Consider the following 15720-nt stretch of genomic DNA (forward strand, 5'->3'; position numbering starts at 1 on the left):
CTAGATTAAGATTTTCTTAGAAATCCTACATCAGAAAATAAGGAATACCACAGGTGCAAAACACATTTAGTCCTTTGCAGACTCCTCTCATTTAAACAATTTTTACATAACTAATCACTTAACTTTTTCCTGTATTCCTAAGCCTTAAGACGTTTCTTAATAATTATTCACACCTGAAGTTTTTCTTTATCTTCATCTTTGGAAAAACTGTCTTATGGTTGTATTGAAAATGCAAATTTATACTAAAGTACAAGAGATTTTATTATTTTAAGAAGGATTTTAAGACTCACGATACTAAATGCCACGTTGTAAAATATAAAGTGTGACATTTTCCATTTTACACATAAGAGAAATATTATATGTAATTACAATTTGATGTTATATAAATTATGTATTTATTCCTTTTAAAATTTATCAAAGAACTATCAGATACCATCTATCAATGTCATTTAAATTATTTTCTTATTTAGTCATGTACAGCTGTGCCTGTACATGAACATTTCTCTTTCACATCATTTACCTAACATTATTTTGTGAATTTCAATGCTAGCAGTTTTGGATTTTATGATTTGGATTTTGAAATATGGAATAAAGATTATTCTGCAGACAGACAAGAACAATTATTCAAATGTTTTTATAAACATATAAGATGGTTCATATTATATTAAGTAGTAGCACTTTATAAATATTTGTTTAATGAATGAATGAGTTGGGCAAGACACACACACGCACACACACACATATACACACACACACACACACACACACACACACACACACTAGGTATGACTATAAATGAGAGTTTTCTATTTGTCCTAAGTTAATTGTAGAGTTTTAGAGTTTATTTTTTCCATATGTGTGTCATATGTGTAATAAACTCAGTATGTATTTAAATGGATGCTTTGATGTTAGCACAGTTGCTTGTAATTAGCTAAGTGAATTGAAATGAACGTACAGAAGTGCCAAACGAGAGTACTATGGAAATGCCCTTTAAAAATATGCAGTAATTTTATCGCTACATTTAGTTTAACTATGCCTATTAGGAGTTCTATTAATTATTGGTTATTAATGTTGATTTTGTCAGTTTACAAGCATAAGAGATGTATGATACATCTCTGTCACATAACATATAAAGATACATTATACATGAGTACCATGTTGAAAATTTGTAATATATTATCAATATGTTGAGTTGAAAATAAAAATATATATTTATGTTTTGGACACCTTGGGGGCACTAATAGGAGTCACTCTGTAATTTGTTACATGAGTTCAAATTTTCTTTAGTTACGCTCAATCAAAACCACATTTTGGAGGAATTGGGGGGGCTTCATGATAAAAAGAAAAAAAAATCCAAGATAGAGTAATAAAAACAAAATAACTACAGGGCTTTTTAATTGTGTAAAGGCTTTAAACACCTGATTATATTGGGAAAAAAATTACACATGTGTTTATTCCCTAAGCATCTGTGCATTTTATTATAACATATTTACCTGTATATGTACTTAGGAGAATTACTAGGCTTACTTTTTCCAGCCTGGAAAAACTAATTAACATCCATATGTCAAAGAAAAAATTTCTTAGAACTTCTTTGAGAAGGTTGGGGATAATAAGTCCCCCAAAATGCTTTCTTTTAAGGTTAATCTTTGCTTAAATTTTAAAAAGTTACAGTGAGTTATAGACAAGGTAGTCTTTCTTTTAAAAAAGAAAGAACAAAAGGATAAAAATTGCTGAAAATCTGAACACCACTTTCCTATTCACATCACTTTAATAATTTATCGAGTGCAGGGCCAACAATATGAAATTTTCATGTATAAGTATCATCCAGCCTCATATAAAAGTAATACATGAAAAATAAGGGCAAAGATAAATCACAAATACCAGTAATTCTTGGCAACAGTTCTCTAAATTATAATAATAAAGTGCTAGTTATAAAGAAAAAAATAAGTATTTTTGGTTCTAGAAACTAAAGAGTTTTATCATTATTTGTAGGAATTTTTAAAACTTCAGAATTACATTATGAAAGGCAAAAATGGATGACAAAAAGAAATCATTACTGCTTTAACTTCAATTGGGACTAAAAGTAGGGTAAATCAATGTAAAATTATGTTTTTCTTCTTTATATTCAAGATCACTAATTAAGAATTTGTGTTTAGCATAGATTGAACAGTTTTAAGGAGGTTTCAAAAATACTGTTCAGGACCTCATCTCAGGTGTTTATTCTGACCTAGGTCTCCAAGTCTCGGGAAGGGTTTTCACCTAAATAAGATATGTGAGATTCTACCCCGATTGTTAGTGTTTTCAGAAATGCTCAGTGGGGGGGGGGGGGGGGGCGGGGGGGGGGAAGAGAGAGAGAGAGAGAGGAGACAGAGAGACAGAGACGGGGAGAGACAGAGGAAGAGAGAGACAGACAGCCCTGGGGCATAAAGGAGAGAGAAAGGCAATGTGGAGGGATGGAGAAACAAAAGATTTACATTCACCAAATGCTGTCATTTAAACTTACTTCCAAAGGGCTTAATTTTAAAATAATGAATTCACAAACACATTTGATTACATCCGTTTTATCTCCTAGGAAGAATTTAAAAGAGGGAAAAACCTCAGTGGCTCTCCTTTTATTACTGGTGGTGCGGGAAGATAAGACTTAGAGACTACATGTGGTTCAGCTGAATCTCTGAGTCTGTAATAAATATATCATAATAGTCTTCCACAGAGATGCTGGATCCCTCTTCCAGCTAGCAAAGAGCATTTTTACAGACCCTCGAAAATGTTTTAGTACATCATTAAATTTTTTCATATAATGGGTTCCCTGCACCTGTCACAATTCCCAGATCATACTCACTTTTTCGTCTCCTTTCAGATGGAGACAAAGGTGGGAGGGCATTTGCCGGGGCGTGCTCCCCCTGTTTTCAGAGGTGGGCTGATCCAGGACTCTTTGACCTTTTTATTGTGATCTTTAGCTTAGTCCTCCATCACCCTGCATTTATTTAGTCCTCTGGGGAAGCCATTCTTTCTGCCTCCTTTGTCCCCCAAGGAACAGTACAAAGCCATATAAAATGAAAAAAAGGAGTAATAATAATAATTTTTTTTTAAAGGGCTGTGATGATTGGTACAGCAGATGTCAGGTTAAATGCATTCCATAGATCAGCCTGCTGGGGATACTCCCAGGACTATACCCATGCACCTGGGGCTTGGGAGTACCACCGTAGCAGTGCCTTCCAAGAGAAGGTCAAGCCCCTGCCACTGCGTCAGCTCTTCCAGGAGATGAATGCAGTGTGTCCAGGATAAAAGGAGCATGGCTTCCATTTCCTAGAGCCACCTTTTACATGCCACGTAAGGTGCGGTTCTTAACCCACCCCCACTTTGTTTAAGCTTTCTCATGGGTAAAAGGGTATATTAATAGTAATTATTTCTTAGGGATATTGAAATGATCAAATAAGTTAATTCTTATAAGACTTACAACAGTACCTGGCATACAGTGCTCAAATATTGTTTAGCTGTGATGATGAGGATGATGATGATGAGGATGGAGGTAACTTAAATCTGAGGGTAAAATGCTCTTAGAGATGCGCTAGGTCAGCCATCTAGTAGAGACTTAGGGAAGCAGGAAAGGGTGAGTGAGGTTCATTTAGCATTGCTTCTCTAGAGACTGACACTAGGTGGGCAGCCATATCCTTCCTCATCATGCCTCTTTTGAGTAGCTGTTAGAGCACATAGGTAAGGCATGGGTGATCTCTCTCTACCCCTCACAGAGGGCTAACTGGAGTCTATTCGTTTGTGGTCTCATTATTTAAGATCTGTGTGTTTAGTTCACTGCTACTGATTCATGCACTCCCTCAGTGAATCCTGACCTCCAGTCATTTCTTTTACGTATTTACTGGGATTTTTTTTCTCAGCTGTTGTTGGTTTGGGGATGTTATTGAAATGGCTGGCTTAACATTTGAAAACCACATAAAACCATGTCATAATGGAATTAATATATGTAATGAGAAGTAGTTCGAGGATTGTGTTCTTATAGAGATTTTGAATGTAAATTATAATGTATTTTTAGATGGTCTCTATTTGGTACCAGGGCTAGTGGCACTTTAACTAAGGAAGAGTCAGTAGTTGAACACACCTTGTTGATGAAATTTTGTGGCAAATAAACTCAGTTGATTTCATTTTTAGAGTACTATGTTTGTTCCTCAGGCTCTTTAATCTGTTCTGTATTCAAAGGCAAATGAGTTTCTGTTCATAAGGCAAAATGTGGCAACATTTTTTTTTTAATATTGACAGTATTAGTTCTGGTGCTTTTCATTTTCAAAATATATAAAAATAAGAAATGGAAACTCTTTGCAATAGGTGCATCATCACTAATACTTAATTTCAGCATTTTTGCAAGTTGCTGTCCTCCTATGTTTGTCATCTTGAAAAAGATGGAAACATCATTTCAATTATTATAAAATATGTTTCTTTTCTGCACATATTAAAGGCCTTTTGTATAAAGTAGTAATGGAATATGCTTGAAGTGATCAAAATTTAATTGCCCATAGAGTATTTGTAAGCCAGAAGCTTTAGGATGAAATGCAAACAGCATTAAATGTCTAAATTTATCTTCTTCCAGACTTTCATCTTACAGTGATTTTCTGGAAGAATGGTATTAGGGTCTTGTTGGGAACAGTTAATAGAAGCTGTAATAGATAATAACTGACTCTGTAATTAGTCATTTCAAGACAGAGGTACTCTTTGAGCCACTGATAAGAATTGAATTGTAAGGCTACATCATGTTTTCATTGAGCTGTCACAACCCAGCAATCCATATTCATAGACTCCCAGTGCTAAGCTCATTGCCAATTTAACACAGATGTGGGAGAGATATGTACAACCTCCTCAGCCTTTTGATCCCTTCTTATTTTTTATTTGAGGAAATAGCAGAGTAGCTTCACAGTGAGGATAAGGGTGTCTTAGTGACAAAATTATCAGATTAATTTGGTATGTACATAAAATATGTATATATATATATACACACATATATATATTCACACACAAAGTACATATATGCAAAAGAATCGGGCTTCCCTGGTGGCTCAGTGGTTGAGAGTCCGCCTGCCGATGCAGGGGACACGGGTTCGCGCCCCGGTCCTGGACGATCCCACATGCCGCGGAGTGGCTGGGCCCGTGAGCCATGGCCGCTGAGCCTGCGTGTCCAGAGCCTGTGCTCCGCAACGGGAGAGGCCACAGCAGTGAGAGGCCCGCATACCGCAAAAAAAAAAAAAAAAAAAAAGAATCACTCTTACGGTTAAATGTAAAATTCAACAAAAATTTTCCTAGATATTTCTGATTTTTGAGCACTACAGTAAAAATACTGCATTAATTTTTATTTTTGTTTCCATTCAGGAGAAACCTCTGTTTTCACTTTCCTTAATGAATAACACTGGTCCCTTTTTTCAGTAGAAGAGATAGAGATTTTACACTTTTAGTTAGATTGGCTATACTATATTCTCAGTGATATTTTATTTTTATGTTATTTTATGTTTTAACAAATATTTCTGTATGGTTGAATTTCTAAAAATTATTTATTTAAATTTTTATACAATTTTTAAAGGTTACTTTCCATTTACAGTAATTACAAAATATCGGCTATATTTTCCTTTTGTATAATACATCCTTGAGCCTAACTTACACCCAGTAGTTTGTACCTTCCACCCCCCATCCCTATATTGCCCCTCCCCCTCCCCCACTGGTAACCACCAGTTTGTTCTGTATATCTGTGAGTCTGCTTCTTTTATGTTATATTTACTAGTTTGTTGTATTTTTTTAGATTCCACATATAAGTGATATCATACAGTATTTATCTTTCTCTGTCTGACTTATTTCACTTAGCATAATGCCCTCTAAGTCCATCTATGTTGCTGCAAATGGCAAAATTTCATTCTTTTTTATGGCTGAGTAGTATTCCATTGTATATATATACCACAGCTTCTTTATCCATTCATCTGTCAGTGGTCACTTAGGTTGTCTCCATGTCTTGGCGATTATGAATAATGCTGCTAGGAACATTAGGGTGCATGCATCTTTTCAAATAAGTATTTTTGTTTCTTTTGGATATCGTATGGTTGAATTTAACAAGTTTTTTTTTTTTTTTTTTCCTTGCGGTACACGGACCTCTCACTATTGTGGCCTCTCCTGTTGCGGAGCACAGGCTCTGGACACACAGGCTCAGCGGCCATGGCTCACGGGCCCAGCTGCTCCGCGGCATGTGGGATCTTCCCAGACTGGGGCATGAACCTGCGTCCCCTGCATCGACAGGTGGACTCTCAACCACTGCGCCACCAGGGAAGCCCTGAATTTAACAAGCTTTGATTGAGCTCTTCCTTTGGGCCAGGCTCTGTGGAAGGTGGAATGTGTCAAGTATTCCATATTTTTGAGAGCTATGGGGTCACGGAGGGGAGAGAGGGAGCTTTCCCTAAGAGGTCAGAAGAGACTTCATGAGAGAGATGGCATTTGAGCCTGTGCCTGAGGAATGGGTAGGATTTTAACAAAAGGAAACAAGGGAAGTCATTCTAGGTGAAGGTACCCTTTAAAGAAAGGCAAGGAGGGCTTCCCTGGTGGTGCAGTGGTTAAGAATCCACCTGCCAATGCAGGGGACACAGGATCGAGCCCTGGTCCAGGAAGATCCCAAATGCCGCGGAGCAACTAAGCCCGTGCACCACAACTATTGAGCCTGCGCTTTAGAGCCCACGAGCCACAACTACTGAGCCTGCATGCCACAACTACTGAAGCCCGCGCGCCTAGAGCCCGTGCTCCGCAACAAGAGAAGCCACCGCAACGAGTAGCCCGTGCACCACAACGAAGAGTAACCCCTATTTGCCGCAAGTAGAGAAAGCCCGTGCGCAGCAACAAAGACCCAACACAGCCAGAAAGGAAGGAAGGAAGGGAGGAAGGGAGGGAGGGAGGAAGGAGATAGGGAAGTAAAGAACATGTTCTAGTTTAAATGGATCAAAGGGTGTTTTCAGCTGAAATGGGGAAAATTGACTGGAGAGACTGGTTATGGCCACAACCTGAAGGACTTTGAAATCACACTGAATATAAGATTGTAATCTGTGAATGATAGGAAGCTAGAGATGTTTGTTGAACAAGGGAATTATGTGATCTGATAAGACACATTTGCTTTCTGATCATAGGTAATAATATACTTGCTTTATTTCTTCCCTAAAATGTACTGATAGGTTCAAAATACTACTTGCAATCCATAATATATATATTGCTTTTTTTCTCTATAATTAAAGTAGCTAGTTCTCCATACAGCAGTTTAATGCGAAAATATAAAAGATAGAAAAATTGACTCTAAGGAAAAAAAAAAGTCTTCTGGGGAAGAATTTTATAAATTTACCATGAAAATTTGTAAAACCATGGAAAGAAGTAGATCATAAGGCAGACTGAATTCTTTAAGTAAGTGTTTACCTATTTAAAGTCATTACATTATTATTTGATGATTTTTACATAAACCGTTGCTGTCTGAAGTGGGTAACTGGTGGCTCCAATACCACGGTGGCGATAAATTTGCATAAAATAACTAGAGTTGTTAGGATATCAGATAGAGTTTATAAACATTTTGTCAATAGGGAACTAGTTCCAAATATCTCTTTTTGCTTTTCTATTTAATAAAACCCAAATTACAGTGTTAACACAGCTCTTGGCTCATAGAAGGTATACAGTTTTTAAAGTCTGAATGTATTACGTACTTTGCAGTGCTTTTTGTTTTTTTGTTTTGTTTTGTTTTGTTTTTTGTGGTATGTGGGCCTCTCACTGTTGTGGCCTCTCCCGTTGCGGAGCGCAGGCTCCGGACGCGCAGGCTCAACGGCCATGGCTTACGGGCCCAGCCGCTCCGCAGCATGTAGGATCTTCCCGTACCGGGGCACGAACCTGTGTCCCCTGCTTCGGCAGGCAGACTCTCAACCACTGCGCCACCAGGGAAGCCCTTGCAGTGCATTTTTACTGTTTGGGTTAGTTTGCTCATCCTAAGTGCATTTATAAGTGTATTTATACTAAGCTCCTTTCTTTCCCTCAACTTTTTAATATGAAATTTTCCTGAAACAAAGGAGACTAGCACAACAAACATCTGTATACCCCCTACCTAGATTCAGCAATTATTCATATAATACATTTCTTTTTAAGTGAATTGCTAAAATATTATTTGTTCCCTACTTAGCATATTAGTTAGAACATTTGGCTGATAATCTTGGAAACAAAATGAAGGGTTTGCTTATCAACTGGGCTAGTTAAATATCAGTTAGATACAGGTATTCCTAACAGTTATTTATCTTAAAGGCAGTTCAAATATAAATATTTTGTGCAGTTGTTCTCCATGCTAATGTACCCAAGTATACGTATTTTAACTATAACTTCTATTTACAAAAAGGTAGTTTCATATACAAATATTTTTAAAGGGAACGTTTTTAAATGACATTAGCTTTGGAACATTTTAAATTATGCTGTTGAGACTATACCATTCTGAATCAGGGTATCAGAAACTTACAAAAATCGCTGTAATCTGAATTAGTACTATGTATTTTACATTCTGCAATTAGTATATCTATTTTGTCTACCACATATGGAATCCTATGATTCATGTATAGTTTATTTAAAATAGTAGACAACAGGTATCTATATTTAATCAACTTGAGCCAAATATTATAACCATGAAAATTGTAAGTTTTCTTTCTAGTTCATATGCATATTAAAATAATTTTACATTCAGAAATGTGAGCTTCACTTTTATTTTCTGTCAGTAGCCATATTAGTGCTGTGTATAGTAAACTTTTCCTTTAATTTGTCATACATCACTCTTCCACTTTCAAGAAGTTTATTCCAGTTGCCTGGATGGCAGCAGTTGGTGGATGCAAGTGATGAGCTAAGAGTAGAGAAGCTAAAATAGTGCTTGAAGGGTGAGTCCCAGTGGAGTTAGAAGAAGGGAAGTCAAGATACAGCATGTAGGTAGAGTAAGAGTCAGTGCAGGTTGGAGATCCTATGACGCTTGGTAGAAAGGAATCAGGAAAATCTCAGAAGGTAAGATGAAGGAAGAGGCCCCAAAGGAAAACCGAATTCTGCAGAAGCTAATGATGCAGAATTACACAGGTAAGGACAGCTTCAGAGCACCACACTGAGCAGCCTCGATGTTGGAAACAATTATTTGTTTCTGTGGAGTTTTGTGTGTGTGCGTGTTTTTAGGAAACCCTGACAGACTAACCGGGGGCTACAGGTAGAGATAAGAGGAAACATTTGATGAAAGGGAGAGAATAGGGCAGAGAGAAGGAAGTCCCTCACATTGTTTCAAAGTCAGAGTGCCTCGGTGTAAAGTTTTTGTTGTCTTACTCAGATTGCTCATGGATTTGCTCCAGTGCTCTCGTCGATATAAACATGTGGGCTGCAGACATTCTGACGTTTCCTACAAGCTAGCAGGGAATCAAAACTGTGTCAGGTGTTTCTTAAATACAGAAGTTAGACCGATTATCTTTTTGAGTAAAAGGGACCTGGTGCCCAGAAGATATCTCTTTAATTCTGTAAGAGTCTGAGCAACATTTCCTCTTTCTTGAAAACAGAGACCAATTACCAACCAGTTCACGTATGGATTATGCATTACATCTGTTTAGAGGAGGAAAGGGAATGCTTGCTCCACAGTGTCAAGAGTGGAGACTTTTTCCAAAGGCAAATCTCATTTTTTCCCTAAAAAGTAAATTCCCAACTCCAGCAGGCAGAAAAATAGATGATAATCAATTCATTTTTAACAGGGAACTCTTTCTTTAGATGATGTCTATAAACATACAGTATCTGAGAAGGTATGTATACTGAAGTTGGTTTGCCATTTTAACAAATGTCTTTGGCTGGTCTCTGAGTCAGTTTCTGTCTGCATTGATCTGTCTTGCACTCTGGAAAATGTTTTAAATATAGAAATAGCCAACTTTTCTCTGTTCTTTTTTTTTTCCCATGTGGCTTCTCCAAGTGGGATTCATCTGACTGACAAAGTCTGGGATTCACAACATGCTTTTCCTCTAGAAACAAGCTGAAGATAAGACAACCTGGCTTCACTTTTCTATGAATGAGCTATTCAGGAATAAATATTTCCATGCATATTTATCGAACACCCAAAAGTGTCAGGAATTGTTTCAGGTACTTGAGATATATTACTGAAAGAAACACTCAGGATACCTGCTTTGATGGAGTTTACATTCTACAGAATGAGACTGACAATAAACATAATCAACAAAAAATACTTCAAGTAAATATATCAGTATAATATATCAGTGTTAGAAGGTGATAATTATAGGAAAAAAGTGGGGGTGGGGAAGTTAGAACAAAGTATGGGGCATTGGAAATGTGGATATTGCAGAGACCGGGGACTGGGGGGCTGTTTGTGATTTTAAATACTGTGGTTAAGGCAGGCCTCATTGAGAGGGTGACATCTGAGTTGACTTGAAAGAGGTGAGGGAATTGGCCCTTCACATATCTGCAGAAAGAGAGTCCCAGGCAGAGAGGAAAGAGCTAGTGCAAAGGCTTGGCATATCTGAATAACAGCAAGGAGGCTAGTGTGCCTGGAGTGGGGTGAGTCAGGAGGAAAGCAGAAGGTCATGGGAACAGAGATGGCATGGAGGCAGATCACATAGGACCTTGTTGGCCACTGTAAAGACTTTGAGAGCATTGGAGAGTTGTAGGCAGGGGAGTGACATGATTGGATGTCTAAAAAGAATTCCTCTGACTCTTACACTGAGATTAGGCTGTAGAGAGAGGATAGAACCAGGAAGACCAGATTGATGTCTAATGCAACAACGGGAGAGATGATGGTAGCTCAGAACAGTGTGGTAAGTGGTCAGATTCTGGATATGATCAGAAGGCAGAGCCGGCAGGATTTACTGATGGACTGCATTCAGGGTATGGGAGAAGGTGATTCCAAAATTGACTTAGAGGTTTTTGGCCTGAGTAGCAGGAACAACGGTGCTGCCATCAGCAGAGTTGCGGAAGGCTGCAGGAGATGCAGGTTTGCAGGGTGGGGTGGGTGTTCAGTTTTGGTCGTGTTGAAGTTGAGACGTCTCGTGGACATCCAAGCGGGGGTGTTGAGCAGAAGCTTGATATATATCTGGAGTATATTTATAAAGAGGTCTGGACTGGAGATAGAAATTTGAGAGTAGTCAGCTTATGGAAGGTATTTAAAGCCAAGAGACTCTAAGAGTAGTAAGTGTTTTTCTTACGAATTTCTTTTTTTTTTCAAGTCATTTAATGTTTAGAAACGATTTCTCGCATATTTAAGCCCACCTGCCCTTGAGGTTACCAAATAATAGGTACTCACATCACTACTAGGAATAGAACCAAGCAGAGAGAAAACCTTGCTCAGTCTGACATAGCAAATATTGGGAATGAAGTCCAGTTCTCTTATTCATGGGCTGTTTTCACTAGACCTTGCTGCTTCAGCACCCAAGAATCTAAGTAAAGAAGAGAACTGGTCTGAAGCAGGCTCCTCTTACGGTGTGTGGAAGAGTTAAGATAGAATTTGCTTCATCCTCTGGGTCTGGAAAGGCACTGGGTGGTAGGTGAGAGGGGAGGTCTGGAAAGGATTAACAGTCTGGCTGGATATCTAAGGGGCACAGTAGACCTTGGCCATGCTCAGTTTCCAAATGAGTCACAGGCCACCCAGATAGCTTACTAGATGTACGTCTCTAAGCTATTGAAACTTCCCTAGATATGTGCAAGCCACCAATAAATTGAATTTATCAATTGTCATGGTAGACATGGCAGGGCTTATGTTTTGCTGGGAGGGACATAGCTGTTTGAGGCCAGAGCTGAATAGCTGAGTAGAAGAAAAATTGAGAGCTGCCATGCATGGTTCTTTTCTTTCTCAGCCACTTCTCTGAGAGTGTTTAGCGTCTGTTTTAAATTAGCATTGAACAGATGCTTGAAGAGTATCTTTTGGAAAGACAGTTAAACTAATCACAAGCTGGGGATGCTCATTTATCTTGGGCCCATTTGAGATCACAGCTCAGACTTGAAGTAGTGGGTGGGAAGGGTACATGGAGAATCCTGGCAGGCAGTAGGACTCAGATGTGGGTAGTCCAATGATTGGACATACCCAGGCATCTGGCGAGGGAGATGCCAGGAGGTCTGTACAGGACCCCAGTTCTCAGGAAGGGAGGAGCAAAGCAGGGCTTCCAGGTCTGAAAAAGGGCAGGGAAAGGTAACTGACTTTTATTGATTCATTACTGTGTGCATGATCGTGTGTTAAGGATCTAGATACATTGATAGATAATATGTATTTGTCTTTATTTCTTACAGTAGGCCTGATAGTATTATGATTCCCTTTTGTATATGGGGAGTCCATGACTCACGCTAAGGTCACACCCTGGACAAAGGTAGAAAGAGGTGAGACTCAAATTCAGTTTTGCCTCAATCCCAAACACATAAAACCCTTACATTTTTCAGAATCTTGGAAATAGGAACCAGAGTAGAAGCATAAAGGTATGCCGAGGAGTCCACAGGGGCTGCATTTGTGCATTAGCATGGGATTGGCGCGATCTTGCTGGAGTAGAGTGGAGTGGATTGAGAGGAAGTAGGTAAAGGCGAGGCCCCGCGGGGCCACGGTGAGACTCTGCAGCTTGGGTCTGATTTGCTGTGAAGGACAATCTGAGACACAGCACTTGAGTTCAGTGGTTAGTATAGGCAACTTAACAGGAAGTAACCTAATTCTAAACCTCCTGGATGGGGCACAGAAGCAGTTTAAGCACTTTTTACCTCACTGAACCAAAGAAGGAAGGCAGCAATACAACCATCTGTGGGAGTCTGGGGTAAGCAAAACAGGGGGCCGACGACTAGGGTGTTATTCTACAGATGAGGAACTTTAGACTCTGAGAGGTGATGTGGTTTTGCTGGAGAACAGGGAGCAGTAGATGAGGGCCCAGTACCAGATCTCATCCCTTATCTGGCCTAGGGCTTCACCCACGGTGCCATAGGTGACACCTCCTGGCTGCCTTTGGCCCTCTTCCTCGCTAGTAACGGTGATATTGACTCCTGTAGCTTTCATTTTGCTTTTCAAATACTCATAATGCATGTGAATAATGTGGGAAAGAGGTTATTAAACAAAAATTTAGCCACGGCCACTTTGCCACTTTGGGATTTGGTGGGGGGTGGTAGGTGTAGGGCAGGGAGAAAATGGGAGACAAGCCAGGTAAACAGCATCAAAAAGGTTCCGATGTTATCACATGGTCCTGGACAAAGTTCTTAATTGCTCTGTGTCACAGATTCCTCACTTGTATCCTGAGAATGATAACAGTACCCCCTTTATAGAGATGTTTTGTTAATGAAATGAGATAATACATGTAAACTACTTATCTCAGTGCCCTGCTGAATGGTTTTCATGTGGTTTATATGCCAGCACTCAAAATACTAGCTATTATCTTATTAAAGGATACGGAGATGATTTATTCCAACATCCAATGCCATTTTGGGGGTAGCATGATGTCAGGCTGTTCTGTTGATACATGTGTCTTATTTATGTTTTATAATATGGATGTTTCAAACCATTCCACTGTACTCACTGGATTTCCTGGAGTTTAATTTAAACATTCTCATCACAGTTAATGTCACTCTGGTCATTCTCCTTATTGCCGGCAAGCATTTATGACAGCCTTGTACTGTGTACTACCAAAATAATATTACCTTCTCCTGGCTGCTTCCTACAAATGCCTTCATCTTGATGTAACAAAGGCAATGCAGGAGAAAAAATTATTATGTCAAGGAGGAAATTATGATCAACTTTTAGGGTGGTGAGCAAGATACAATTTTTTAATAAGCCAAACCTGAGTAGTGTACAAGATACACTTAATTTGACTCTTTTTTCCCCAGGAACATCCTGATTTTCTGGTTGTAAAACCATTTGGACTCCTCTTGTAGACTTTGTTCTAAAACTTAAAGCATGTAGTGGTCTTCTTTTCCTGTTCTCAAAGGGAGAAGGGCTGACTGTCTTCATGCAAATTAGTCCGCTTTTGTTGAAAGACTCCGGGGGACTCATCTATGAAACATAGAGTAACAATAAGAAATGCAGTGCAGCTTACTATTCTGCTTTCAGCTGATGTAAGATTGTTTCCCACAGTATTGAATATTAAAAAAAATAAGAGTGTTTCATCACAGTGCCAAAACTCCAGCAATGCCTTTGACTGCCTTCAGGGGTGGTGATGGAGGTGGAGAAACTGACTATTCAGTACTACATTATTTTCCAATGATTTTACACATAGCTAGGGAAAGTATAAATGAATGCAGAAAGGTGGGACTGATGTACTAAATTTAGGACCAGCAATTACAGACATTGGAGTTCTGAGCTTTTGTTTTTTTCTTTTTCCTCCTCTGTAATTTCTAATATAAAGAAAATACTAAGTAGGGATAATATAAAAATAATTTGTTAATAATGAGTAAAGATTGTTTTGACAATGTCTAACACTTCAGAAATGTATCTCATTATTCTGACTGTATTAATTAAGGTTTCTTTTTTTCCCTTGTATTTCAGTGACAATTTCAACAAGCACCTTCTTTGATGGCTTACTGGTGACAGGACTATACACATCTACAAGTGTTCAGGCTTCACAGAGCATCAGAGGGTCCAGTGCTTTTGGATTTGGTAAGCTATCCTGACATAAGAAACCCATGACTATCTACATTTTATACAGTTACAGGTCTTATTTTTTGAAATATCCGTTTTAAAAGTATTTGACATTTATTATTTCAGAAAAAATAATCTGAAGTGATATTTGTGTGTTTGCTTGAGGTTAGGTGAATTGAAATAAATCATGTAAATATGCAACCAACCATGAGCTTGGTGTTACCGTCTTTCTATCCCTCTCTCCGTGTACTACTGCTATTACACTTGGTCCTATGGGGTTTGAGTAGATTCCTGTGTTCTGTCATTTAGGTTGCTGAAATTGGAATTCATTCTGATGCCCATGCATCTATTCAGTAGCCTGTTTTTATAAACAGTTCTTAAAATCCTGAATAGATGAAAAGTGTCACATTGTTTGGCAAGTAAGCATCGCACACAGTGGAAGATAGCAATAATTGTTGAAATGATTACATTCTGTGAGTATTCATAAAATAATGTGATTTAATATTTGAAATACTTATATGGAGTCTTTGTCCTTAAACCAGAGACCTGGAGGGTTACTTAAGTGGAGAGGCAGAAGGTTACATGATGGTCACTGATCACAGAGGATTCTCGATTTGGAAATCTATAGTTTACCCATAATTCGATAAACATGCCGAGCTGAAATTAAGTAGACCCTTTACAGCATCAAAAATGCAAATTTAACATATCAATTTATATAAGACATGAAATCACTGGTCCTACTCTAAGATTAGAAAACTGCACAAGACTTCCTCCATTGATGTGAGAAAGACAAAATTGCATTATCTAAAGCAGCCACGTGTTCAACGTTTTATTTTTTCTGGGATACTTCTTAAATAAATAAATTTTACCTACTTTTGATATATGAAAGAACATCGCGTCTATGTTGAGTCCCAGCAGAGCTCTGCCCAGATAACTCACTGCTTGATGTCAGAGCAATAATATTGAGGCTGCATTGTTACCCTGCTGGCCCAAGATGAGGTTCACAGCCTCAGGGCTTAAAGGAACCTAGAAGTCATTTAATAATCCTGTTAAAATTATTTGACATTGAGGATTTGCCCCATTTTAGATACCAAATAAGCTTT

At 38.5% G+C, this 15720-nt stretch overlaps 1 protein-coding gene across 1 annotated transcript in view; it reads left to right on the forward strand.

The window, feature by feature from the left end:
• RELN (reelin) overlaps nt 1-15720 on the forward strand; it is a 511249-nt gene that overhangs the window by 61486 nt on the left and 434043 nt on the right. Inside the window, exon 2 of the mRNA XM_082846929.1 lies at nt 14525-14635. Coding sequence (XP_082703055.1) covers nt 14525-14635 — 111 coding nt within the window. The remainder of the gene's footprint in view (nt 1-14524; nt 14636-15720) is intronic.

This window comes from Leucopleurus acutus (genome assembly GCF_964270905.1).
Source record: "Leucopleurus acutus genome assembly, chromosome: 9".
NCBI classification, from domain to species: Eukaryota; Metazoa; Chordata; class Mammalia; order Artiodactyla; family Delphinidae; genus Leucopleurus; species Leucopleurus acutus.